Below are 27,222 nucleotides of genomic sequence, written 5' to 3' on the forward strand. Positions count from 1 at the left end.
CTGATGCTCGTGATATTTGAATCACTAACTGATGAAAACCTCCTGTTTGATTTCTGAATCTGTTCCTTTGTGTCGTGAAGCTCGAGTCTCTTCATCAAACAGAATCATAACGTCTGTTTCTCAGAGGGAAGACGATCCCCCCCCCCGGGACTTTTCAAACCATGTGTGTGTGCGTTGTTTTAATTGGTCCCCAGGGTGCACCCCCATCCCCCCACTCACCAGGCGGCCAATCAGATCAGTTCTTACCTGCGTCCTGAGTCACTTGGGCCTCTTGTTTACAGGTGTGTGTGTGTGTGTGTGTGTGTGTGTGTGTGATGCTGGGTGGTTGAAGAGGTGGAAACGGATCCTAAACAGCCGGAGACAGGAGGCGGCAGAGACACCTGGGGCAGGTGAGTGGACGTCTGTCCAAGAGCAGGAGAGAACCAGGGAGACGTCCCTCCGTCAGAAGAAGAAGGAAAGTTTTTCAAGAGCTGAAGAAAACATTTCCTGATTTAAAGAGATGAGACGTTTGAGGGATTCACACTGAAAATCATCCTCCAGAGGACAGGTACGATTTATGATGATTACTATGAACATCATTATTAATACTACGGTTATTATTATTCATCTTCTTAACCAAACTCAAATATCCTCAGTTTACAATAACATGAACTTTCCAGAAGAGAATAGAATCTAATAAAATAACTAAAGATCAGTTTCATTATTGATCATTTTATTGCATTTTCTTCTCCATTGGATGAAAAGACACAGAGTTGTGTAAGATTCTCTTTAGTTTATGGTTTGTGTTATTTACTTGTTGAAAAAAAATGCGAAACAAGATGAAACAAAAATAGAAAAAAAAATATTTTTGCAGATTTGAAGAACCCATTGGATGTTCCTGAGTCGTCCAGGTATTAAACTACTTTTCACTCAATATAACCTTGTTTGTTTATGAATGTAGAATTAGATGAGTCTGTTTTTAGCTCTCTAACGAGGCCTGTGATTCCGGAGAGGACTGATAATTACCCCCTCCACCTCCTCGGGACAATCATGATGTCGCCAGACGCCCGGGCCCTGGAGGACCTGCTCTTCGGCCGTGACCTTGGAGACGAGGCGGAGGGGTCGGAGCCGGGCGGCGGCCCAGCGGGGGGGGAGGAGAGTGCTGCTGCTGACGATGTGAGCATGAACACAACAGGAGGATGGTGGAGAGTGTCCCTGTCCTGTGCTGTGGTCACCGTCTGCATCCTCAGCTTCACATCTTCTTAAATCACTCAACAGCAACAAAGAAAACACAATCTGATCCACACAAAATAAAACATAAAGCAACACATCTACACATTAAATATTAATGAATACATTGACACATATATAATGATGTACGTTACATATTATTCACCAGCGTTCTGAACACTCAGTTTTGTACAGAGAGGTTTTGCTGAGTCACAGTTAGAGGGTTTATCTACAACAATCAGCAGGAAACTTTAAACATGAAGGATCATCAACAGTTTGGTGGATTTGTTCCAGCAGCAGCTCCTCTGGGTCAGGAAGCAGAGGATCATGGGTAATATCCAGAGGGGCAACACATTGAGACTCTGTGATTTTCTACACATGAAAACCTTCATGTCACCCAGAGACCAACAGAGTTAATGTCACTGTGTGGCTGCAGGGGGCGCTGCTGCTCAGTAACTGTAACTCAGTGTGGGTTTAAAGGTCTTGGGGAAGTGAGGACTCTATCACAAAGTCTGAATTATTTTAATTCCCTTTTAAAGATTCTCATGATAACATTTCAGGAGGAACTGTAATTTGTGTCTTGTTTCTATTCGTTGAATTTGAATCTGTCTCAGACTCCGACAGCGGTTTCCATCCAGGAGCCAATGACGTGCTCCGGCTGTGGCGAGCAGGTGTGCGACCGCTTCTTCCTATTGGCTGCGAGCCGGGTGTGGCACGGCACCTGCCTCCGCTGCAGCCAGTGTCAGTGCGAGCTGCAGACACACCCCTCGCTGTACTGGAGAGACGGGGACATCTACTGCCAGCAGGACTACAGCAGGTTCCCTCAGACCATCACCACTACGCCACACACATGATGGTAGCAACGCACACTTTCACCCACTGACTCCTCCTCTTCCTCTCTGTCGTCAGGAGGTTTGGCGGCGGTCAGTGTGCTCGCTGCTTCCAGCCAATCCCAGCGTCCGCCCTGGTCATGAGGTCTGGGGAGCTGACCTTCCACCCTCAGTGCTTCTCCTGCCAGGTCCGTGGAGGTGTCCTCACGAGGTCACGGTGAAGTTGTGTGTCACAGTGCAGTCGAGTCAGACGTGTCAATGAGCGTGTGTTTTGCAGGAGTGTGATGTCACACTGATGCCAGGCAACCTGTACTGTGTCCAGGGCCAGAGCCTCTACTGTCAATCACACTATCAGGGGGACGGGACGGGGGCCATGTCCCACAATGCTCGGCTCAGACCTCCTCTGAAAGACGGTGAGGGTGGACAACCGCACTCGAGTCTGTGCTGAGAGACTCTCACGATAACCTCTACGTGTTTTAGCTTGGTTTACGTCCCATTGTGTGTACTGCAGTCAGCCACCAGGGGGAGATACAGAGGCTTCGGCTTTCGTCTTGTGATGTGTCGTGTCGTCCATCTTGATTTATAGTTTAAAAAACTCGGAGCTAACACTATGTGTGTGTGTTTGTGTGTGTGTAGGTGTGAGTGAGACAGCAGCTCAGAACCAGGTCTCAGGTGAGGGGGAGGAGTCTGTCAGCAGTTCAGAGCCCCGGTTGGACGACAGGGTGTCAGGTGGACGCTCTCGCCGGCGGACCAAGCGAATCAGGACGTGTTTCCGCAGCGAGCAGCTCCGAGCCCTGGAGTCCTATTTTGCTCAGAAGCACAACCCTGACGGAAAAGACTGGACGTGTCTCGCACACAAGACGGGCCTCCCCAAGAGAGTCCTGCAGGTGAGACCTGGGACGTCCTAAGATAGAGACACGTTAGAGTTCTCAGTTCCTCTTGGACAGAAGTTAAAGATTATAACACAAAGCGCAAGATAATCAAAAGTCAACAAACCTTCTTCCTCTTTCCTCTGAGCTCGCCCCCCGGTGGGCGGCGGCCATCTTCTGACTCCTCCTTCATTTGGCCCTCAAGAGTTTTCATTCCTCCACTGTTCATCTACAATATCCAGCTGTTAGCTTTTCACCAAAGAAGAAGAACACACGTCTGTGTTGACCTCTGGTTTCCACTCGGCCCTGTTTCAGTTTGAAAACTCTGATGTAATGATGTGATGTCACATCATTATAATATTACAATTCTCTCTGTCTCTGGTCTCTCTCTCTGGTCTCTCTCTCTCTGGTCTCTCTCTCTCTGGTCTCTCTCTCTCTGGTCTCTCTCTCTCTGGTCTCTCTCTCTTTCTGTCTCTCTTTCTGTCTCTATCTCCCGCTCTCTCTCTCTCTGGTCTCTCTCTCTCTGGTCTCTCTCTCTCTCTGGTCTCTCTCTCTGTTCTCTCTCTCTCTGGTCTCTCTCTCTCTGGACTCTCTCTCTGGTCTCTCTCTCTCTCTCTCTGGACTCTCTCTCTGGTCTCTCTCTCTCTGGTCTCTCTCTCTCTCTGGTCTCTCTCTCTCTCTGGTCTCTCTCTCTGGTCTCTCTCTCTCTGGTCTCTCTCTCTCTCTCTGGTCTCTCTCTCTGGTCTCTATCGCTCTCTCTCTCTCTCTCTCTCTCTCTGGTCTCTCTCTCTCTGGTCTCTCTCTCTGGTCTCTCTCTCTCTGGTCTCTCTCTCTCTGGTCTCTCTCTCTCTCTGGTCTCTCTCTCTGGTCTCTCTCTCTCTCTGGTCTCTCTCTCTGGTCTCTCTCTCTCTGGTCTCTCTCTCTCTGGTCTCTCTCTCTGGTCTCTCTCTCTCTGGTCTCTCTCTCTCTGGTCTCTCTCTCTCTGGTCTCTCTCTCTGGTCTCTCTCTCTCTCTCTCTCAGGTGTGGTTTCAAAACGCTCGGGCCAAGCTGCGGCGCTCTCTGACCTCGGACGACTCTCAGGTCAACTCACCCTCCGCCCCCCCGAGAGCAGCCGTCTCCGTAGTGACCAGCTCGCCCCCCCCCCAAGCCTGCTCCCCACTCGACCAATCAAGGCCCTTCCTCCCCAGCACCATCGACCAGCTGCAGCTGTCTCTCCTCACCGCCCCCCTCTGCGGCCTACCGCCGAGCCCGACTGCCGATCAGACTCGCCCGCTGCAAAACCCCGCCTTCTTCCTGGACTACGATTCCCAGAGTGCACTGGGGTGTGTCTCATCTCTGGAGGCCTGCGAGGACTTTGCGGAGGCGGGAGGAGGAGCCGGAGATCCCGATCATTCTTTCAGTCGCCACTACTGAACCGTCTCTTCGTTTACTTTGTTTGATTAGAGACGAGTTCTAATCTTCAGATCTCAACACCAGGAGCACCAGTAGTGTGGAGGAGCACCAGTAGGACATGTTGTGTTAGCATTAGCAGTGAATTAATCCAGAATTCAGCTTAGAAACAATAAAACCAGATCATTCTTCCTTTTCTTCCTCCTGTTAACGTCTGTCCTCTGAGTCTGACCTCCAATAAAAACCGTCACACGAGTCCCATGTGTTCTTTTGTTCTATTCGAGATCAACTGGAGCAGTGAAGATTCTCTCACTTCCTGACAAGAGAAGCAGTTTACTCCATCCATTCAGGAACAATTTCATCTTTGGGTCAACGAGCTGAGAAATGATACCGATCGCTGAAAAAGATAAAGTATCCTGGATACAAACGCAGCCATCTTGTGGTGGTGACCTCATCTGGAGCCAGAGTCTGTGCAGTAGTGATCGTGGCGTGTGGGCGTGGACCGTGGCATCAAGGCCCCGCCCATACCACCGCTTGGCCAATCCTAGGTCGGTCTCAGCTGATAATCATGGCTTCTTTTGTAAGATAGAGGTTTAGGCTTTCAATGAAAATGTCAAATTTCTCTGTTGGTCATCTTAGTTTACTGTAACTCTCTGATAATGGCTGTTTGGATAATTGATTCATTGCATCCTGCAGCCTGCCACCAGGTGGCGATAGACCTGGTGTGAATGTGTCAGACCTGGACGTTTGTCTCGGACTCTGGATTATCAGGATTTTAAGTGATAAACATATTCGAGCGCTTCTTTAACAGGTGAAAATAAAAACGTCCTCTGACATTCACAGATTTCCAAAGGTCAGATTGTGGATTTAAGTTTTCAGATCAAACACAATGAGTCAACAGCCTGAAGGCAGAAGTCGATACAGACTCATCTTCCTCACGCAGCAGACGACAATGGGCGTTCGGCCTCAATGGGTTTGAGGTTGTTGACATTCTTTCAGCTCAGACGACCTTCATGACGACCACGACCCACCTGCCCTCGTCTTCCTGTTTCCTCGACTTCTCTCCTCGGAAGCATCTTAATTATTGGCAGCTGACTCTTTGTGAATTGTGTCCCAATCAAGCAGCAATAATTGCAGCGACACACTGAAGAGGCCTGAGGTTTCTCAGCTGAAAGAATGAAGGTTAGTGCCTTTGAGTGCGTCAGGGGGGGGACAATGGGTAACCACGGCAGCCATGACCGAGGGCGGCGCTCGACGAGATGAGGGCGCTTCGTTTTTTTAAAAGGTTTCGAGATGACAGAAGTTGGAGAAGATACAGAAGAGGACTCCAGGTGAGAGATGAAGACGAGTTTTTCTCCCTCATCTTCTTCACTGACGCTCAAACATGTAAGTTCCTGATTTTACCTTTAATTGTTCTTTCTACAATTTTGTGTGTAACAGACTAAAAGAAAATATACAAACAAATACAACAATTACTTGTATCCATTGATTTGTGTTTATTTACTAATTTTGCTCTGATGCTTGAATAGTTTCTTATTGTTTCATTTTTACTTCAGGAATCATCTAAATAAAGATAATTGTTATTTTAAATCTAAATTACAAACCTGTTGCTCATATAAAACTAAGTAGAATCCAAAGTGCATTTTATGAATATTTATATAATTTTGATATGAATATAATTCCCTCACCAAATGGAACCGGATGTGTCTTGAATAACCATATTTATGAATTTAAACTTTTTGGAACTCAACGTCTATGAAACACAGAGCGGCTTCTTGTCCTTTACTTTATTATTCTCTGTTTAAATTATGCAGCTGTTGATAATTCTTCTGATATGTTTACATTTGATGTCTTTGTGATTATTAGATTTAGTTTTGTTGCCACGGCAGCTTCTTATTTGTTGACCTGATGAAGCTCCAGTGACCCGGAGCTTTAAATATATATTATTGTCACGTTATCTATTATATAAGAAAGTCGTAGAAAATGTTTTAGGATGATTTTCAACGAGAGAAAAAGTTCAGCTACAGAACAAATATGAATTGTTTCTGTAGATTTGTAAATATGATAATTATGTTTTGCTGGTTTTAAATTCAAAATGGAACCATGGTTGAAATGAACTCAAGCATGGAGCCATCACACTTGAACTCATTCAGTCGATGTAAACGCAGTGAAATCCTGTTGTTGTTGTTGTTGTTGTTGATTGTCCCGGGACAACAGATGAAATGAGCTTAGCGCTAACTCTGCTAAGGAGCTGTGCAAATAGACGAATATATAATGATAATAAAACTAACTTTATACAGAAGTTATGAAGTGCCTCACGAGAATAACATCAGCAAAACAAAACATCAAAGGTACAAATCAAATGATAGGAAATCTGAATATTGTCCATTTCCAAGGGACACCTGCTCAAGAATTGAAGAGTTTCTCTTTTGAGGCATTCTTGAGATATTACGTTCGCAAGAATATATTGCGTTCACAACAAGGTGAGGTCATGTGACCTTGAGCTTTTTATCTGTGACCATTTAAATCCAATCAGTTCAATCTTGAGTCCAAATTTGAAAGATTATGTCAGAGAGTTTTGGAGATATTTCGTTACCGGGACGAACGGACGGGGGAATGAAATAACCTGTTGGTTCTGTTTTCAGATGAGACCATCTTTCCATCTCGGGGCCCCTCAGCTCACCCTCCTCTTCCTCACCCTGCTCTGCCCCGTCCCATGGACGGCGTGGTCGTGCCCCCTCTCCTTCGCAGACACAATGGACGGATCTGATCTGGAGTCTGTGCTGCAGCACCAGGCGGCTCTGGACCAGCTCCTCGCCCCTCAGCTCGTCCCCCAAGCGCTGCTGGAGCCCGGGCAGGAGGCCGAGGAGGCCGGATCCTGGGAGGAGGAGGCGCTGCTGAGAGCCCAGAGAGGAGACCTGATGGCCCGGCCGCTGCCGCCCTTCCCTGAAGGTCACTCTCTGGAGAACTACCACTACCAGGACGGAGGAGAAGGGGAGGAAGGGGGGAAGAGGAACGAAGCTCTGACCTCCATCATCGGGGGGCTCCAGGCCGTCAACCGGGAGAAGGGGGGCTTCGGTTTCCGCTTCGGGAGGAAAAGATGGACTGACCGGGGATGGAGTGATGAGGGGAGGGGGCGCTCAGAGGAGGACCAGAGGAACTGATGATGTTTTTTATGGAAAAGAAATATAAAATAAAGGAAAAAATACACAAATCAGAGTGCCTTTAAAATGAGGAAGACAATTTTTATTTTACATTTTAGATCAAAGCTACACAGAAAAGATAATAAGACACAACTGAAGTAACACAAGAGTCATTTTGTGATGGAGTCAGGAAATAAAAGAAAAGACAGATATTTATTTGATAATGGACGAATGTACAGAAAGAAAAGAGTCCTTATCCGTCTCCAGCTTCTCCATGTAAATGTTACAGGTATTTGGTCACATCCAAAGTTTAACGGTGTAATAATAAATGTACATAGATATAAATTGGAAGTAGAACTTTACTTTGTAAATGTGTTGATTGTCGGCTTGAAAAATAAAAAAACTCTCAACACAAGTTCGATTCCTTCAGTTCCTCAGACTGTAAAACAAAGATGGACGACGTGACTTAAAAGATGAGACATCTCAGTCCCCCTGGTGGCTGGCTGCAGTATAGGCCGTAAACTCAGCCTCCTCCATGTTAGCAGATGGGACCTCCTGCCTCCTCCATGTTAGCAGATGGGACACGGACCAAACTGAAGAATCTAAGTAGATTGTTAAATGTTTGTAAAGATGTTTCTGTCGTTTTCATCTCACTGATGTTTGTTCAAGTTTTCATATTTCTTGTATTAAGTCTCTTGTTAATAGGCTTACTCTGGGTTCTACTGTATTCTAGCACGTTACTGTGTATCCGTTACTCGTGGAGTACGCATCGTTCTCATTACATCTTATGTTCGTTACATTCTATTTTGAGTCACAATAATGTCACTTGACGCAGCACGCGGGGACTTTCCGAGCCGCCCCTGAACGCACCACTCAGCGCTTCCTGGTTGGCAGCACAGACCGCAGAGAGAGGTGACGGAGGAGGAAGAGACGCGACGGAGAAAGAAAAAGTGACAAACGGAGGAAAAGAGGAGGAAAAGAAGAAGCAGAAGACGATGGAGACCAAGATGAAGCCTCGTCCCGCCCTGCCCTTCATCTCGCTCCTCTCACTCCTCGCCCTGTTTCCCGCGGGACTCGCTGGTAAGTCGACTTTCTCAAAACGAAAGTAAACGCGGAAAGTTGTGACGCACTTAGAAAAACACGGTTCCTCGAGTTGTTCCGTTAAAAGAACGAAGGAAGAATCTTCGTTCTCCGGTTTGTCAACGTGTTTTCATCAGTTTCACGTCAAACGGACAGAATTTACCTACTCGTGTTTACAAAGACTCATCAGACTGTGAACACACGTGATGGCACGCCCCCTGGTGGCCGGCTGCAGTACAGCTCGTCGACCTGCTCCGTGTTAGCAGATGGGACACGGGCGAGCTTCAGTTAAATGAATGTTCTCATCACACTTGGTAGCGTCCACAGATGAAAGATGGGGTTTCACTGATGGTTCACAAAACTTTATTCACAACTCGCGTCACGCTGTGAACACACCAGAAGACGAGAATGAGCCCTTTATGTTTATATACTGGTTATCCAAGTACTTTATATTTACATCTGGTAACAAGTTGCCTATACAGCCACAGGTTCTGCTTCCTCGTTCAGAACACGTCAGTTTCAATTCACCTAAAAATGATCTGGTTCTGTGTTTATATAAGAAATGAAAGTAAAGTTTTTTCTCCCATGTGATTTGTAGAGAAGCATTCCCTCACGTACATCTACACGGCCTTCTCCAATCCGACCACGCTGCCTGGGATCCACGAGTTCACAGCCATGGGTCTGGTGGACAACACGATGATCGACTACTTCGACTCTGACCTCGAACGGAAAGTTCCCAAACAGCCGTGGATGCAGGAGAAAATGGACAAGAACTACTGGGACAAGGGGACCCAGTCCCGCAAGAGCAAGCAGACCTGGTTCCGTGTGAACATCGACATCCTGATCGAGAGAATGCGACAGAACAAAAATGGTACGATTCATCCGCCCATTTTAAATTCATCATCAATTATGTTGATATTGATGAAATAAAGCTAACACGTTTAGAGGACTGATCTTTATGATTGGCTGTGAGTAGGTGCAGGTCCCATTCTAGTTGTTATCAGTTAAAGCTTTTATAAGTAAATGCACCAGCTAGAATATCAGCTCTTATTTGTTTAAATCAACACTGAGCAACTTTTCTACCTGAAAGCAGCAGCTTGGTTAAAGTGAGTCTGATGTGTGAGTGTGAACAAGAGAAAGTTTCCTCCTTCTCTCCCTGAGCGTCTGTTCTCTGTGACTCTGCTGAGTGGGTTCCATCTCCTGAGAGAACAACTGACTGAGAGTCACAGACACAACCTGCTGCAGCTGAAGAGTGAAGCTGAACTGAGATCAGTTAAAAACACTGAAGTTATTAAAAACCAGAGTTCATCTCCAACATTCAGCAGGAAACTGTGAAACATGAAGAATTCTGATCAGAGTGTGTTACAGCAGCAGCTCTTCAGGTTCAGGAAGCAGAGGATCATGGGTAATATCCAGTGTTCAGGTGTGTTTCAGTTCAGTTGGTTTTCAACACATGAAACCACTTCATCGCTCGGACAGAGACCAACAGAGTTTATCACCTTGTGTGGCTGCAGGGGGCGCTGTTGCTCAGTATAAGTTAGATTTTATTGAAGCTGTTGAGATGAGTCAGTGTTCGTTATGTGACATCACATTTGTAATCTGAGCCACCTCATCGTCTTCTCTGGCTTTGTGTTGATCTAGTTCTGTGTATTCAGTTGTGTTGTTCCTCACTCCTCCCTGTCAGAGACCCACATCCTTCAGTGGATGCACGGCTGTGAGAGCATCACGGAGAACGGCGAGATGAAGTTCTTGGAAGGAAAAGACACGTACAACTACGATGGAAATGACTTCCTGCATTTCGACGATAAGAACGGAGTCTGGGTCAGCTCCACTCCCGCGGCGAAAGACACCAAGAGGAAGTGGGACGGAGTCCAGACCCTGAAGGACTACACCAAAGGCTACCTGGAGAAAGAGTGTCTGTCCTGGTTGAACCAGTTCGTGGAATACGGACTAAAGCAACAAAGAGCAGCTCGTGAGAAAGATTTCTGTGTTTCTGTCAGTGAGCTGAAGCGTGTCGCTGCATCTTCTCCCTCTGAACATGAACTCACCTCCGATTCTCTCTCCCCAGCTCCACCTGAGATGTTCATGTTTGCAAAGAAGTCCCACACGGACAGCAACGTGATCCTGACGTGCCTGGCCAGCGGCTTCCTCCAGAAAGACGCCAAGCTGCAGATGAAAAGGAAGGGCTGTGTTCTGAATGAAGTGGACGGAGTGGAGAGCTCCAAAGTTCGACCCAACAACGACGACACCTACCAGGCGAGACAGAGAGTGGAGATCTTAAAGACGGACGAGTCTGAATACACCTGTGAGATCATTCATGAGGGGTCTGGTTTGAACACCAAGATTACCTGGGGTAAGAAACTGTTTCTCTGGCATTAGAATAACTTGTGTGTTTGTGCATCGGAGTTCTGAGATGTTCCCACAATTCAGAGGTGAAAGTAACTCAGGGAAATGCTTCAAATCATCAAAGAAGAAAAAGACAAAAGTTGAATATGTCAGCTTCAGAGTGAGTCCATGAGAGGAACCAGCTGGACAATGTGTGGACGTGTTGATGAGGTTTCTAACTCGTGACATTTTGATCATAATCAGCATTTTAAGCTTAGTTTTGGTGTTTTTACCGATAAGCCGTTGAAAATCTGAAGGTAATTTCAGTTTGACAGTTTCTGACGGTGAGTATCCTCGACAAAGAGGAACATTATCAAAGAGCACAAATATAATTGCTCTGCCTCTGGGGTGGCACCAGTGACGTTTAAGTTGAACCTAGCATATAGAAATGAGGATGTTGACTATAACGTGAATGTTTCCTGTGATTTAGATCACAAACTTCCTGCCGAGGATTCTGGACTCGTCATCATTGCTGTGGTGGTTGTTGTTGTACTGCTCCTCATCATCGGGCTCATTGTGGGTGGAACCATATTCTTCTTACGTAAAAAAGGCAAATTTGGTAAGTGGAATATACAGTCAGTGGAAACTTTATTAGGTACAGACAACCCTGATATATATATATATATATACTATGTTTGTAATGAATTTAAACTAAGACAAGACAGGAGCAATAAGAGGCATCGACTTCCACGCACAGTGCTGCCATGTGTGTTATCAGTGAGGCGCATGAGCCACGGCCTCTAACGTCTGCTGCACACCAGATGATCTGGTGACATGGTCGCGGTGTGGATTCAGTCTACGACACCAGTTCTGCTTAGATATGAATCCAATCTTCAGACATTTTCTATGAATGTTTCTATCAGGTACAAAGGTCTGTTATCATTTTATTATGGGCTTTAGAGATAATGTTAAAGAGCAGTCCTGTCAATCATTACATCTCTAATCCTTCAAACTGAACGTTCACTCTGCTCCGTCTCTCACTGACCAATAGAGGCTGCATCCAGTCTTCTGTTTCTGTCCAATACAATATCTTCAGTGTCTTAAACCTGTGAAATATCAAAACCCGAGGTCAAAGCACGAGGAGCTGCTCATTAACTGAAGCATTAGTAATGAATGTGTGTTGGAACTTTCATTACATGTCATTTAGCTGACGCTTTTGTCCAAAGCGACTTACGTTTTAAGAACACTCAGCATTTATGAGGGGCCATTTTAGGGGTTCAGTATCTTGCCAAGGACACTTAGGCATGCAGATGGGAAAGAGTGGGATTCGAACCGGCAACCTTCTTGTTGCAGAACACCCGCTCTATCCCCGAGGCCACGCTCTCCCAGTTGTAAATTTGTGTGTTGATGTTTATTCACAGTTTCCGGTAAAGAACGGTTGAAATCGAATGTAACTAAAGACTTTTTAATCATGTGGATGTGAAATGGATCATGGGCTGTTCACTGTGTTCACGTGTGTCCTCGGCTACTGAACGTGAACTGGTTCATCCTGTTAGGTTGCGTGTTAACGTCCACTTGTTCCTGAACAAGGTGAATTGTTACATCAGAGAGCCTGTGACTCAAGCATTTCACTGCCAGCGACTGCTTAATGTTATTGTTGTGCATTTGATAATAAAAATCTTGAATCTTGAGCTTCACAGACACATTGGAATAGTTATGTTTCTGTGGCTCAAGGAGTTTGTGTGTTAACTTTGTTTTCATGCACACCACTCGACACAAAGGAGGACAGTAAACATAGAGTTTTAAAATGGAACACTAAATCTTTCAGGTTTATTATTGTTTATTCTCTGGATCAACAACGGTGTATAAAGAGGATTTATCTGCACTTATCCAGATGTTCAGTCCTAAATACATTTTCTCTTGTGATGGTCAGGTTCTCTCAGCTCGGGATCAACCTCGAGTGGCTCTTCTGACCAAGGTAAGAATCTGTGTCTTGTTCATGAAAATGTATTTTTATTACTATGATCACAACTGGATCCCAGACATTCTTTGTCCAGACGAATGTTTTTGGTCCAGATCAGAAATAATGTCCGTCCTCAGTGACGCCTGAAAACACACAGGACCGTTCAGACCCTCTGATTCAACAGCTGCTGACAAAGACAAGGACAGAAAGACTTGTAGTAATGAATTCATGAATAAATGACAGAATTAAAAAAATATAGATGAAAATGAGAAATAAAAGTTTAGATATATTTATTTTCACTAGGGCTGAGTATCTGATTTCTAAAATCAGTTTGATTCTGACTCAGAATGTTTGGACATGGAATGATTATTGTATTAAGTTTGATCTCATCAGGAGTCTGAGGTCGTTTTAGGCCCCGGCAGCAGAGAGTTAGTTGTGACTGTTCCTTCTGAGCACTGAGCTTCACAGACACATCGGAATAGTTTTGTTTCTGTCGTTCAATGAGTTTTTTTTGTTAACTTTGTTTTCAGTCGCATCTCAACCAGCTCCATCAAAGCCATCAGCACAAGAGAACGTGCCACTCACTGCAAAGGAGGATGGTAAATATATAGAGATTTAAAGTGGAACACTAAATCTTTCAGGTTTATTATTGTTTATTCTCTGGATCAACAACGGTGTATAAAGAGGATTTATCTGCACTTATCCAGATGTTCAGTCCTAAATACATTTTCTTTTGTGATGGTCAGGTTCTCTCAGCTCGAAATCAGACTCTGGTGTCTCTTCTGACGGAGGTAAGAATCTTTGTATATAGAATCTGTACGTGAAAATGTATTTTTATTACTATGATCACAACTGGATCCCAGAAATTCTTTGTCCAGACGAATTTTTTTAGTCCAGATCAGAAATAATATCCGTCCTCAGTGACGCCTGAAAACACACAGGACCGTTCAGACCCTCTGATTCAACAGCTGCTGACAAAGACAAGGACAGAAAGACTTGTAGTTCATATCCATGTTGTGTTCTGGATCAGAAAGTACTCTCCTGGCTCAGTGGATACCAAGCACAAAGCTGAGGATAATGTATTTAGAACTGAAATGTGTCCACGTGGTCGAAGCCTGAAGGTGTGAAACTCAAAATGAAGCTTCAAGTTGGAAAACAAGCTTGAAGCTTGAATTTGTATTAATTTATTAGGACATGTGTTTGTCTTCCTCCTCCCGAGTTAAAGGAGTTGAATTTTTAAACTGAGTTACTGAAATACTCTGCTTTGTCATTTTATATTTAAAACCCCAAATGTATATTTCTGTTCCATTAAATACATATCAGACAAATAGCAAATCTGTTATGTCAGTATTTGTACATCGTAAAGAAGTAAAATGTCTGTTTATCGTCTGCAGGCAGAACCGGAGAATCCAAGAACCCCTCCGAAAACGAAGTGCTCCTGGATCCGTGAGATGATCAATAAACTGAGACTTAATGATAATAATAATCATAATCATAACTTTTATTCATATAGAACTATATGTGTTTTGACCATGTGAAAAAAAGACGCTGTCCTGGGCTGACCTGGTGTCCCCCCCCCCCCAACCACCCCACATCAGAAAGGCCCCAAGACTGCCCCCCCCCCCCACACTGCTGTCACTCAAAAAGCCCCCCCCCCCCCCCCCCCAGTATACCTGATTTCTGTCTTTTCCATGGTTTTAACTAGATATTGATTGTTTCATTCAGATCAGATGAATTAAATTGAAAAACAATGTGTGGCTAACAGGATACAAATCTGTAGAATTACAATAAATAAATAATTTTAAAAACTATAAAAAAGTAAACTTAATAATAGTATTATCTAATACTAGAAAGGAGACTTTGTTGTCGGCCATGTTTGAAGGTGAGACTTCAGTTGAGATGAAATCATAATAAATAAATGGTCAGTCAATGCATCGATGCTAAAACTGCGATGATTTGACGAGACCTTAACGTAGTTCATCGTCTGTCGCTGAACTCGGAGGAGTTGCAGTTGAGCGACTGAGTGGAAGTTGAAGCAGGTGAAAAGAGAAACGTGATGAGTTCAAAGTATGTATATGTAAAATCAATAACTTGTTCTGTGAGGTAGAGATTAAGTTTGTGTCTGATGTTGGAAGTTAATTCTTAAATCAACACTATGTAGCTTACTGAGCAGCAGCGCCCCCTGCAGCCACGCAAGCTGATTCATTCTGTCTGGCTCCGGGTGGTTCTGTGGTTCAGTGGTGTTGGTTTGATGTCAGCAGTGAAGAGAAGAGGACCGAGGGTCGAACCTTGTGGAACTCCTTTTCTAATCATCTGCATCTTTGAATCACTAGAAGCTACTGCTCGGTTCTATCAGGTCTGTGGGTTGGAGAACGTTCTCTCTATTCACAGTGAGTGAAGAAGCCTCTACATTGAAACTGATGCATAGTGTTGATTTAATTTAATTAAACTTAATAGTGTACGAGCTTGTCTGGTAAATGACGTCCGAGTTTTTCTTTTAAAACCTACATTTTTACTGGAATTATGAGAAACTACGAATCGAATCGATGTGAAAACAGATCATTGGATAAAAGAAAACGTGAACAGGAGCATTTGCACCTTAACTCTATTTAATCTGCTCATTGAATTAAATATTATGTTTGATTCCTGTTGTTATATAACTTGTGCGAAACCAGTTTTAAGTTGTAATTAAAAAGAATGAAATGTACTTTGATTTTGTTCAAACTGAGCGATGAAATCCTTCAGAACAAATCAGGTCATATATTTTTATAACTCATCAGGTATAACCAGGAGTCTTTTTAGTGTAAAACACAGACTCGTCCCTGTGTATTTGATTGAGTCCATTTAAAGGATCTTTGTTTTTTAATGCTGAGCTCACACTGGATTTTATGATTTCATTGTAGAACATTCTTTTTCTTGCTGGTGCTTAGTTTGCCTGTTATTGATTTACAATCAGTTATTCTTTATTAAGTACTTTAAACTCACTTTATGTTTAGGAATTCATTTTTAGTGTTTTAATCCAACATAACGAATATCATTGTTATAAACCTCTTGAATTGTGTGTGAAATGGGTTAGGGGTTATTCTGTGTTATCGAGGGTTAGGGCTTAAATGTATCTGCTCAGTGTTAATGTACGATCACGCGACATATTTGATATTTGCATTTTCTATTTTAAAAGTTTGCTTGACTTTAAGTCTCCAATATATCACTGTTGATCAATGCCAAAGTTATTGATGTTAATTTAAGACACAGTTTCTCAAATGGTCTCTTTGTGATTGTGTCTTTTTGTTAAATCAAATAAATAAAGGGATTGAATCATTTCTGCATTGTGTGTTTGTTCTTGTGAAAGCTACGTGTCGAGGAGTATATTGTCTTTAAAGATGTAACTCATCTGATCACTATTTATTTAAAATGTAGCTACCTAAATATATATATATACAGTGTCTCAGTACAGTATATATGTACTTTACTGTCTGTACAGTTTACTTGTACTTTACTGTCAGTACAGTGTACATGTACTTCACTGTCTCAGTACACAGTGTACATCTACTTTAGGACAGAACACACTCCAGTCGTCTGTCAATGACGTAATGACGCACGCGAACCTTCTGCTGTGACGCTGACGTAAGAAAAATACAATAAACGTGTCAAGCAAACGTAAGTAGAGGGACTAATGTTTCCGCTTTACAGGGATACCTTCAAAATAAACGTCTTGGAATAGTTGAGCATACAAACATGCTCATTTAGAAAAGCAGCCAGAATCAAAACTGGTAAAATATAAATACATTTAAATAAATCTAAATAAAGGTAATGAAGAAGTAAAACCTGTTTGAGAATGAGATCATAAATAAACTGAGTTTCTGGCTCCAAATCACAAAATGAACATTTAATATCATCAGAAAATTAATGATAAATATAGAATGAAATAGCAAAATATCTTTGGTTCAAATTATTTTTTACATTGATGTTTCATGTGTTTTATTTTTTATATTATTGTAAATAAGGAAACAATGTATTGTTATGGTTATTATTTCTTTGGTTTTACTTTTCATTATTATCATTAATGCATTAGTTTTATGTATGTTTCAGCTTTTTTCCCATATTGAAAATATTGATGCTTTTATTTTGTCAGACCGGCACTCGCTCTCATAAGGCAGAAGAATAAAAATGGCCGCCGTTAGGTCGCTGGAAGCGTCGGAGTCTTTTTTATTAAACGGTCTGTTTCACTAACGACGCGACGGACGATGCGGGTCCTGGTGACGCTCGCTGGCAGCGGAGCTAACGGGCGGTAGTCGGGCGCTTCTCCGGCCGTGAGAGCGGCTCAGCGTGCGGCTGCAGCCGATGGGCTCCTCGGTGTATTTGGGTAAAAAAGACGGAAGACTGCGCGTCAACAGAGCGAAGCGGCGATGCTAACATGCTAACATGCTAACTGGTCCAAGCAACATGTCGAACCGGAGCCGATTGTCCAGGTAACACACACCGGGCCGCCGGGGGAGGCTCCGAGGCGGCGTCACACCCGCCTCACGCCCGCGCCCTCCGGGGAACTAACCCGTTACACATCCAGTTAGCTAATGTTAGCTAGCTGCTGTCCACTTTCTCTTGTATCTGTGTGCGTCTGTGTGTGTTTGTGTGATGGGGGGGGAGGGTGGGTGGGTTCATAGCAGCAGATAAAGTGTCATATTCAAGTTGTGTGTCTCTATGATGAGATGAGTGAGCTGGTCCTGGTTCTCATCGTGCCCCCCCCCCCCCCCCTCCACTGACCGATGAGGATTTGCTTTAATAAATTAGTTTTGTGTCAGTTACAGTCAGAGGCCCCCCCCCCCCCCCCACTTCCTCCTATTCTCTACAACCGATTCAAAACACCTCAGATATAATTCACTCTATTTTCTCACTGTTGAGTTTTCTTCCACTTGTTCTTCTTCAGGAAATAGAAAACAGAAGTCCCGTTCCTCCTGGCGAGCTCCAGGGCAGCGCAGGACGCCGGCCGGTGAGACCGACAGAAGACAACCCTCTGACCCTCAGGATGGCGAGCAGGAGGAAGTCCACCACCCCCTGCATGGTTCCTCCCAGAGAGGCCGTGGACTCAGACCAGGAGATGGAGGAAGTCACGGACGAGACGGACGGGGAAGCGGAGGACAGTAATGGCGTGGGGACCAGGTGTGCGGAGGTTTGCGACCTGTCGGCCGAGCAAGGGGGCGGGGCCGACGTCCAGGCGTCAGACCACTACCTGGAGCTGAACGTGGCCGAGGGAGGATACGAGTGTAAATACTGCAGCTTCCAGACGTCGGAGCTGAACCTGTTCACCATGCACGTGGACACGGAGCATCCGGACGTGGTCCTCAACGCCTCCTACGTCTGCATGGAGTGCGACTACCACACCAAGAGGTGACCTGGTCTCACACCGGGCTCCTGTCGGGGACTCGAACCAAGCTCTGTGAATCCAGCCTGTCCTTTTAAAGTTTTTATAAATCACTTGAAATCATTTTCACCTCTTTGAGTCAAAAGATGGTGGATTAAATATCTTTGGATTCTGGAAGTTGTTTTGATCAGAGCCCGACTGATGTGGGTTTTTGGCGCTGACATCGATCTCAGTGTAAACAGTCAAAATGCTGATATATGGTCTGGTTTATATGAATATGATCAAACAGTGAGATCGTGTGGAGAGCTGTTTAAATCTGCTTGTCTTCTCTTTATTGATGTCAAAACTCATTTACCCATAACTCTCTCCCTCTAGTTACGACACGCTGCTGGCCCACAATGCCCGGCTGCACCCGGGTGAGGACAACTTCACCCGGACGATGGTGAAGAGGAACAACCAGACCGTCTTCCAGCAGACGGTCAACGAGCTCACCTTTGACGGCAGCTTCGTCAAAGTGGAGGACGACGAGGAGACGTCCCACAAGAGCATCGCCCTCAGCAAGACGCCCATCATGAGAATCAAGAGCCGCCCGGAGCCCAAGAAGTTCACTGCTGCACACAAAATGGCCACGGACGACATCATCAAGGTGGAGAGCGACGAAGAGAACGAGGAGAACGAGGAGCCGCCCACTCTGTCTCCCGCCCCGATGACCCCTGCCCCCGCCGTGACCCCTTGCCTCATCCCCATCTCCTCGCCGCTGCAGGTCCAGGCCGTCCCCCAGAGCATCGTGCTCAACAGCCCCAACCTGCTGCACTTTAAAGGCAGCTCTGCCGGTGGCGGCGCCGTGCTGCCCCCGGGGACGCTGGCCCAGGTGCTGTCGGCGCTGCAGCAGCAGCACAGCGCTCAGACCCAGACTCAGCTGCTCATCCCCGTCAGCAGCATCCCCACCTACAACACGGCCATGGACAACAACGTCCTGCTGGTCAGCGCCTACAACCGGTAACCCTCTTATCTCAACTGATCAAAATCCTATTCTACCAAAGACACACGTGTAATCTATACATCTAAACGTCTATAAAGCTAGGACCTGACCGATGCGGATACTGTTTAGCACCGATATTGGGGAGTAAATCTTCTTCGGCTCAGATCTGCAAACAGACAGAATGAGACTCGGCTGCAGAGATGTTTGTAAAAGCCTCTCTGGGTTTTCAGGTTTGCTCTCACTGTGGTGACGCTGCATGTTAAAACCGGTCCTCTTCTTCTAATCTCTGAATGTCCCAGGTTCCCGTACCCGTCCGTCTCTGAGATCACGGGCCTGTCGTCTCAGACCAAGTTCAGCGAGGAGCAGATCAAGGTCTGGTTTTCTGCTCAGAGGCTGAAACACGGAGTCAGCTGGACGCCGGAGGAGGTCGGTGCTTTCCCAGACTTCACCTGTGCACTTTTCACATTCCTTCAAATGATGCTTTTCTAATGAGCAGGAAAGTCACAAAGTTTCACCTGTAACATGTAAATGAATAATATGAGTCCTTCCAGTGTTTAGCAGATATCAAGTGCATTAGTGACATCACTATTATCACTATTATTAAGTATGGACGGATGTGACTCCAGGTTGGTCTGTTCACACCTAGCGTCTGCGTGTGGTGGTGACCCTCTGATCAGGTCAGTGACCCTCTGCTCTCTGCAGGTGGAGGAGGCGAGGAGGAAGAAGTTCAACGGCACGGTGCAGCCCGGCCCTCAGACCATCACCGTCATCCCCGCCAACATCTCCGCCGCCACCAACGGGCTGCAGTCCATCTTCCAGACGTGTCAGATCGTGGGACAGCCGGGCCTCATCCTCACTCAGGTGGCCGGGAACGGCAGCAACTTGCCCGTCGCCCCCCCCATCACCCTGACGGTGGCCGGCGTCCCCGGCAACCAGCCGAGAGCCGCCGAACCCCCGGCGTCGGAGTCGAGGACGGAGACGTCGGCGTCTTCGGCCGGTTTGGACGCAGCGGGGACGAAACCGAAGAAGTCGAAGGAGCAGCTGTCCGAGCTGAAGGCCAGCTACGGCAGGAGGCAGTTTGCCACGGAGGCGGAGATCTCTCGGCTCATGCAGGTCACCAAACTCTCCAAGCGAGCAATAAAGAAGTGGTTCAGCGACACGCGCTACAACCAGAGGAACTCCAAGGACCAGCACGGCGTGCCGCCGGGGGAGGCGGTGCCCGGCAGGGCGGCGTCAGCAGGGGGGGGCAGAGCAGGAAGGAGCAGCAGCGGGAGTCTGAACGACAGCAGCCACAGCGACCACGCCTCCACCACCATCGTTATCGACTCCAGCGACGACGCCAGCGACTCCCCCCCGACCGCCGGCTCCGCCCCGGGCTCGGCCGGCCCGCCCAGCGCCCCCCGGGTCAAGTTCCGCCACGCCTTCCCTGACTTCACGCCACAGAAGTTCAAGGAGAAGACGCCGGAGCAGCTGCTCATCCTGGAGGCCAGCTTCCAGGAGCTGGACACGCCCCCGGACGAGGAGCTGAGCCGGCTGCGAGCGGAGACCAAGCTGACGAGGCGCGAGGTCGACGCCTGGTTCACCGAGAGGCGCAAAGGGCCGCCAGCCGCCAAAGACGGAGACAGCGACGGAGACGAAGAGAAGGTCAAACCGGCCTCGGCTCAGGAGAGGCACACGGCTCCCCCTGGTGGCAGGAAGCTGGTGAAGAAGACGCCGGAGCAGCTCCACATCCTGAAGAAAGCGTTTGTGCGCACGCAGTGGCCGACGGCCGAGGAGTACGACCGGATGACGGAGGACAGCCGCCTGCCGAGGCCCTACATCGTCAACTGGTTCGGGGACACGCGCTACGCCTGCAAGAACAGCAACCTGAAGTGGTACTACCTCTACCAGAGCGGCAAGGTCTGTTCACCACATGGCACCACGACCTGGTTACTGTGAAAAAAAGTGATTTTGTTCCAACAACGGTTTTGGTGTTTTTGAATGACCAGGAGGACGAGGCTCTGAACGGCGGCGCCAAGAAGAAGCCGAGGAAGCGTTACCGGGGTTGGTCCAGGAGGACGCGCCGGCCGTCTCCCTGCAAAGCCTCCCCACAGGGGGGCGCCACCGCCATCAAGGTCTGTGACCACCTCACCTGAAGCTGCTGCTGAACCTCACAGATTCAATATGAATTCAAATACTCATCAGCTTCAGTCCTGCCGTTCTTCACCGCTTGTTCACTAGATCCATCAGGGGCTGTGGTTTCAAAGCTTTTAGAGCTTTTCAAGACATAATGCAGTTTTATTTTGGGCTTAGGCTGAGACGCATGTGTCTGATAATAAAATACAATGCAGTCCAAACAAATCTAGTGACTTGGTTAGGGTTAGGGTTAGCCCTGTTTGAAATCAGAGATATATCTGAGTGAATATCAGTCGTCTCATTGTCTCTCTGGTAAAGTACAGATGTATCTGAAGGTTACAGGCTTCTCTGATGTCTCTCTGCCTCCCCCTGCAGGTGAAGTCCGGCAAAGCGTTTCTGAAGGACTACTTCCTCCGACACCGAGCCCTGAGTGAGAAGGACCTGGACGACCTGGTGACCAAGTCCAGCATGAGCTACGAGCACGTGAGGGACTGGTTCTCAGAGACCGCCAGGCGGGTGGAGGAGGGCAAGGAGCCGTTCAGTGACCATGAGGCTGAGGGGGAGGAGGCTGAGGGAGAGGACGAGGAGGAGGACGAGGAAGGGGAAGAGGAGGAGGAGGAGGATGAGGAGGCTGCGGCGGCAGCAGAAGAGCACGGATGCAGCGAGGAAGAGATGGAGGTGAAAGAACAAGGAGAGGAGGCCTCAGATGACGACTGCAAGGAGGAGGAAGAAGAGGAGGCAGAGGCAGAGTTGGAGGAGGAGATCCAGGATGAGGAGATCCAGGAGGAAGCTGGAGAAGTCAGCCAATCACAGCCTCAGGCCGAGGAGCAGACATGAGCCTGCAGGTAAAGTCGGACTCGTAAAGGACCAACTGATCAATACTTTAATTATCAATCGATAAATTGATTCAGTTGAACCCATTCAGACCACAGAGGGTTTGAGTTTCTCTCTTTAGAAGATTGAAAGTTTTATATATATATTTCCTCCTTCTCTCCCTGAGCGTCTGTTCTCTGTGACTCTGCTGAGTGGGTTCCATCTCCTGAGAGAACAACTGACTGAGAGTCACAGACACAACCAGCTGCAGCTGAAGAGTGAAGCTGAACTGAGATCAGTTACAAACACTGAACTTATTAACAACCAGAGTTCATCTCCAACATTCAGCAGGAAACTGTGAAACATGAAGAATTCTGAACAGTTTGTTGGATTTGTTACAAAAAGAAAAACCTGAAGATGAAACATCATCTCGTCTCTGGAGATAATTTCATCTAAAGAAGATTCGTTCCCTCTATTTGGTTCAGAATGAATCCCCAGCTGTGCCTGCAGAGGGCGCTGTTTGCTCATTAATGATAGTGTCACCTACTAACCTGAAGTAAAGTCATTAAATCCAGAATAAAACCTTCAATCTGAAAATGATCCTCAAACCAAAGTGACAGTTAAAGCTGCAGCAGCTGGAACTTGATGAACCCACTGATCGTTTATTCTTTTCTCTCCACAGAACTAGCATGGATTCCCCCCCCCCGACCCCGGAGAGACGTCAGTGATTCTCAGCCGGCGGCTCGGGACCCAAAGACACCGCAGCTGAGACAGATCACGTGACCCTGAACAGACAGATCACGTGACCCCGATCAGACAGATCACGTGACCCCGTTCAGACAGATCACGTGACCCCGATCAGACAGATCACGTGACCCCGATCAGACAGATCACGTGACCCCGAACAGACAGATCACGTGACCCCGATCAGACAGATCACGTGACCCCGATCAGACAGATCACGTGACCCCGATCAGACAGATCACGTGACCCCGATCAGACAGATCACGTGACCCCGATCAGACAGATCACGTGACCCCGATCAGACAGATCACGTGACCCCGAACAGACAGATCACGTGACCCCGAACAGACAGATCACGTGACCCCGAACAGACAGATCACGTGACCCCGAACAGACAGATCACGTGACCCCGATCAGACAGATCACGTGACCCCGATCAGACAGATCACGTGACCCCGATCAGACAGATCACGTGACCCCGATCAGACAGATCACGTGACCCCGATCAGACAGATCACGTGACCCCGAACAGACAGATCACGTGACCCCGAACAGACAGATCACGTGACCCCGATCAGACAGATCACATGACCCTTCCACCTGATCTTTGGGTCCTGATGAAGCTGAGAAGCACTGAGACCACGAGAGGAACTCAAGGACCTGGTTTGTTTGGAGGCACTGTGGGGACCAGCTCCAGGTCCCAGACGCTCCTCACCGAGCGGCGGCACCACCAGAGGAGGTTCCTGCTCTGCTCAACTCACAAGCCTTTTACTCTGGTGAGAACGACGGGGCTTTGTTTTGTCCTGTCACTCTTTCTTATTCACTAAAAAGCGTTTTATGGTAAAGTTTGTATAAAGGAAAAAGACTCCAGGACCGTTCTGAGGAGCGCTGAGACCTCGGTGGTTCTGGTCTCAGAGGAACCTCTTCACCCTGAAACCCGACCGTGAGAACTTCTTCTCCTCCCAGAGAAACGGGTTTGAACCTACGACTGTCTGAACCAGTGCCATTCTGTTAATAACTTTGTTTTAAATTTAAAAAAAGTGCTGGAATAAGTTCCACGTTTTAACTCTTTTATATTTTTTCAAGTGATTTGTTACAAGTGTGATCTTTGATGGAACCTGATTCCGTTGTGCGACTGTTTTAAGTTCTTCGAGAACCGAGATCATTTCCATGTTGGCAGGTGTTCGGGTCCAATCACTTTCAAGGATGTCGATTCAAATTTCACCTCCAAACACAAACCTCATAAACACCAGATAAAAACAGAACTTCTAGAATCCACCGCTGAGCGTCACGGACTGAAACGTGAATCCATCACATCACAAACTAAAAGCTTCGTGCAACACAAGAGAAATTATGTTTATTAAATCTTTGTTTAGATTCTGAGAAAACATTATAATCATGGATTCACGTCCTGGTCTCGGTGGTCGTGAGCTCAGACTCAGTTCTTCACTTGATCGACTTTAAAGGGATTTGAACCCAAACACTGTTTGTATCCTCGTCCAAAAATAAAATAAAGTTTATAAAGAGAAGGAAGCGAAGGCATGTTTACTCTACTTCAGGAAACTTTACCTCAGAGAGTTGAGCCGCAAAAAACTCAGATTGTGACATTTACACTTTACGACAGTTTATAAAAAATACTGTATGCATGAAAATACCAGAAGGCAATATGATTATGTCTTTTCCGATGGCGTTCATTTGTCCTCGCCAAAGTAAGAGGATCAGTTTAAAGAGCGTTCAGTTATCGGAGCCAGTACGGGTCAAACTAGTCGACAGCAACTTTCAGGTTTTCCACAAGAATCACAGACGATATTTTAGGGACATGAAAACACAAGCACTTGGCTCGGTGCCCAACTTTTTAACTTTTCATACACGTGGGGAAAAAGGAGGAGAACGAAGCGTTGGGTTTCTCAGCTCCTCCTGTGGATCTGAGGAGGAGGAGCTGAGAACATCTGACCGTCACAGAACAATCAGCGGGGGGGCGGGGGGGGGGGCTGATAAACAACTCAGTTTGTTTTTCTCCAGACGGGATCTTTATACGAGCTGTGTGATTTTGCAAAGTTAATTCTTTCTGCCCTTTCTATAAATTGCTTTAATAGACAACAGCTGTTAGTAGATAATTTATTTATTATATCTGGATTTCATGAATATCTAATTTTCTTTTTGTCTGCAAGCAAAATAAATAAAAAGTGAAAAACCTGATTTGATTCAGCTGCTGTTTTCACTTCATTCTTTACAGTGTGTTCGATCAGGAGGTGCTCACGGGGAGCCTCCTCCCGCTCACCACCTCCTCCTGTTCACCTCCTCCTCCTGTTCACCTCCTCCTCCCGCTCACCTCCTCCTCCTGTTCACCTCCTCCGCCCGCTCACCTCCTCCTCCTGTTCCCGTTCACCCCGCTCACCTCCTCCTCCCGCTCACCTCCTCCTCCTGTTCCCGTTCACTCCGCTCACCTCCTCCTCCTGTTCACCTCCTTCTCCCGCTCACCTCCTCCTCCTGTTCACCTCCTCCGCCCGCTCACCTCCTCCTCCTGTTACCGTTCACCCCGCTCACCTCCTCCTCCCGCTCACCCCGCTCACCGCCTCCTCCTGCTCACCTCCTCCTCCCGCTCACCCCATTCACCTCCTCCTCCCGCTCAACCCCATTCACCTCCTCCTCCCGCTCTCACCCATTCACCTCCTCATCCCACTCACCTCCTCCTCCCTGTTCACCTCCGTGAGCGTGGCTTCAGGAGCCGGCGGTGACCTTTGACCTGCGACATCCCAGCCTCGTCAAATAGAAATGTTTGTGTTGTTGACTTCATTTTGTTTATGATTTATTTTGTTTATGATTTAGAGAAACGTTTTGATTGAACCAGAACCTTGGAATCAGCAGTGACCACGACTCCTCCTCCAGAAACTAAACTAAAATATCTCAGATACAAACGCTGCTGTCTTGTGGTGATTGGTCCTGCCCATACACGCTCTGGACCAATCAGGAGTCAGTGTCAGCTGTCAATCATCCCGTCTCATTTGTTATGTCATCAAACATGTGATTGAAACCAAACGGATCAGAAACACTTGAACAAACATCACAGAAGAACTGAAAGGACATCGTCCTCCTGGATTGTGAGTTTGGTCCGTGTCCCGTCTGCTAACATGGAGGAGGAGGAGGAGGAGTTTATGATTTATAACCGCGGCCAGCCACCAGGGGGAGGAGCCATCATGTCGTCTATCTGTTTGTTGTTGTGATAATTTATCATAACCTCGTGATCAGAAACACAAAGGAGAACTTTGTGCAGAGAACATTGAACACGTTATTCATCACGTGCACGTGAATCATGTGACCTGAACCCATCATGTTCGAGGGGGGGGGGGGGGGGTGACCCTTCTGAATCACTGGAGAGGTTCAGCTCCGGCCCTGTTGAAATGCCATAGAAACCAGCAGCACCATAGAAACCAGTAGAACCATGTCCAGGGAACACGCTGTCCTCCTCCAGATAAGCCCCTCCCTCTGCCTCTCGGGTTAGTGTCTCTTGATTTGTGTGTTTGATCCGTGCAGCTCGGAGACGTTCAGGAGCCATGTTGTGTCTTTGTGTTGCTTTATACCTGGGTCCGCCAGCAGGTGGCAGTGTGAGCCCAGACACCACCTCTCCTGCTCTCCTCCTCTCCTCCTCTCTCCTCCATTCCTCCTCTCCTCTCCTGCTCTCTTCCTCTCTCCTCCATTCGTCCTCTCCTCTCCTCTCCTCTCCTTCTCTCTTCCTCTCTTTTCCTCTCTCCTGCTCCTCTCCTCTCCTTCTCTCCTGCTCTCCTCCTCTCCTCCTCTCCTGCTCTCTTCCTCTCTCCTCCTCTCCTCCTCAACTCTCTCCTGCTCTCTTCCTCTCCTTCTCTCCTGCTCTCCTGCTCTCCTCCTCTCCTTCTCTCCTGCTCTCTTCCTCTCTCCTCCTCTCCTCCTCAACTCTCTCTGCTCTCCTTCTCTCCTCTCCTCCTCTCCTGCGCTCCACTCCTGCTCTCTTCCTCTCCTCCTCTCCTCCTCTCTTCCTCTCCTCTCCTGCTCTCTTCCTCTCCTCCTCTCTTCCTCTCCTCTCCTGCTCTCTTCCTCTCTTCCTCTCCTGCTCTCCTTTCCTCTCCTCCTCCTATCTCCTCCTCTCCACTCCTGCTCTCTTCCTCTCTTCCTCTCCTGCTCTCCTTTCCTCTCCTCCTCCTATCTCCTCCTCTCCACTCCTGCTCTCTTCCTGCTCTCCTCCTCTCCTCTCCTGCTCTCTTCCTCTCCTGCTCTCTTCCTCTCCTCCTCTCCTGCTCTCCTCCTCCTCTTCCTCTCCTGCTCTCTTCCTCTCCTCCTCTCCTGCTCTCCACCTCTCTTCCTCTCCTGCTCTTCTCCTCTCTCCTCCTCCTCCTGCTCTTCTCCTCTCTCCTCCTCCTCCTGCT

General features: G+C 47.1%; 4 protein-coding genes across 4 annotated transcripts; all 4 read left to right on the top strand.

The window, feature by feature from the left end:
- Window positions 1–1,029: 1,029 nt before the first annotated feature.
- LOC133972672 (LIM/homeobox protein Awh-like) lies at window positions 1,030–4,322 on the top strand. Its single transcript, XM_062410238.1, has 6 exons — window positions 1,030–1,155; window positions 1,824–2,026; window positions 2,119–2,227; window positions 2,317–2,452; window positions 2,712–2,926; window positions 3,930–4,322. Exons 1-6 carry the CDS (start codon window positions 1,030–1,032, stop codon window positions 4,320–4,322), a joined length of 1,182 nt encoding a protein of 393 aa, XP_062266222.1.
- Window positions 4,323–5,570: 1,248 nt separating this feature from the next.
- Window positions 5,571–7,807, top strand: qrfp (pyroglutamylated RFamide peptide). Its single transcript, XM_062409613.1, has 2 exons — window positions 5,571–5,684; window positions 6,944–7,807. The coding sequence occupies exons 1-2, from the start codon at window positions 5,637–5,639 to the stop codon at window positions 7,460–7,462; spliced, it is 567 nt and encodes a 188-aa protein (XP_062265597.1). The 5' UTR covers window positions 5,571–5,636; the 3' UTR covers window positions 7,463–7,807.
- Window positions 7,808–8,315: 508 nt separating this feature from the next.
- Window positions 8,316–16,129, top strand: LOC133972251 (BOLA class I histocompatibility antigen, alpha chain BL3-7-like). Its single transcript, XM_062409599.1, has 9 exons — window positions 8,316–8,521; window positions 9,120–9,392; window positions 10,206–10,493; window positions 10,590–10,874; window positions 11,337–11,465; window positions 12,780–12,824; window positions 13,340–13,408; window positions 13,556–13,600; window positions 14,204–16,129. Exons 1-9 carry the CDS (start codon window positions 8,437–8,439, stop codon window positions 14,257–14,259), a joined length of 1,275 nt encoding a protein of 424 aa, XP_062265583.1. The 5' UTR covers window positions 8,316–8,436; the 3' UTR covers window positions 14,260–16,129.
- Window positions 16,130–16,971: 842 nt separating this feature from the next.
- Window positions 16,972–25,021, top strand: LOC133972235 (zinc fingers and homeoboxes protein 1-like). The gene is made up of 8 exons (XM_062409575.1): window positions 16,972–17,278; window positions 17,734–18,194; window positions 18,544–19,167; window positions 19,450–19,576; window positions 19,853–21,049; window positions 21,139–21,264; window positions 21,641–22,110; window positions 22,761–25,021. The coding sequence occupies exons 2-7, from the start codon at window positions 17,833–17,835 to the stop codon at window positions 22,100–22,102; spliced, it is 2,898 nt and encodes a 965-aa protein (XP_062265559.1). The 5' UTR covers window positions 16,972–17,278; window positions 17,734–17,832; the 3' UTR covers window positions 22,103–22,110; window positions 22,761–25,021.
- Window positions 25,022–27,222: the final 2,201 nt, after the last annotated feature.

Source organism: Platichthys flesus, chromosome 17 (assembly GCF_949316205.1).
Source record: "Platichthys flesus chromosome 17, fPlaFle2.1, whole genome shotgun sequence".
In the NCBI taxonomy this organism is placed as follows: Eukaryota; Metazoa; Chordata; class Actinopteri; order Pleuronectiformes; family Pleuronectidae; genus Platichthys; species Platichthys flesus.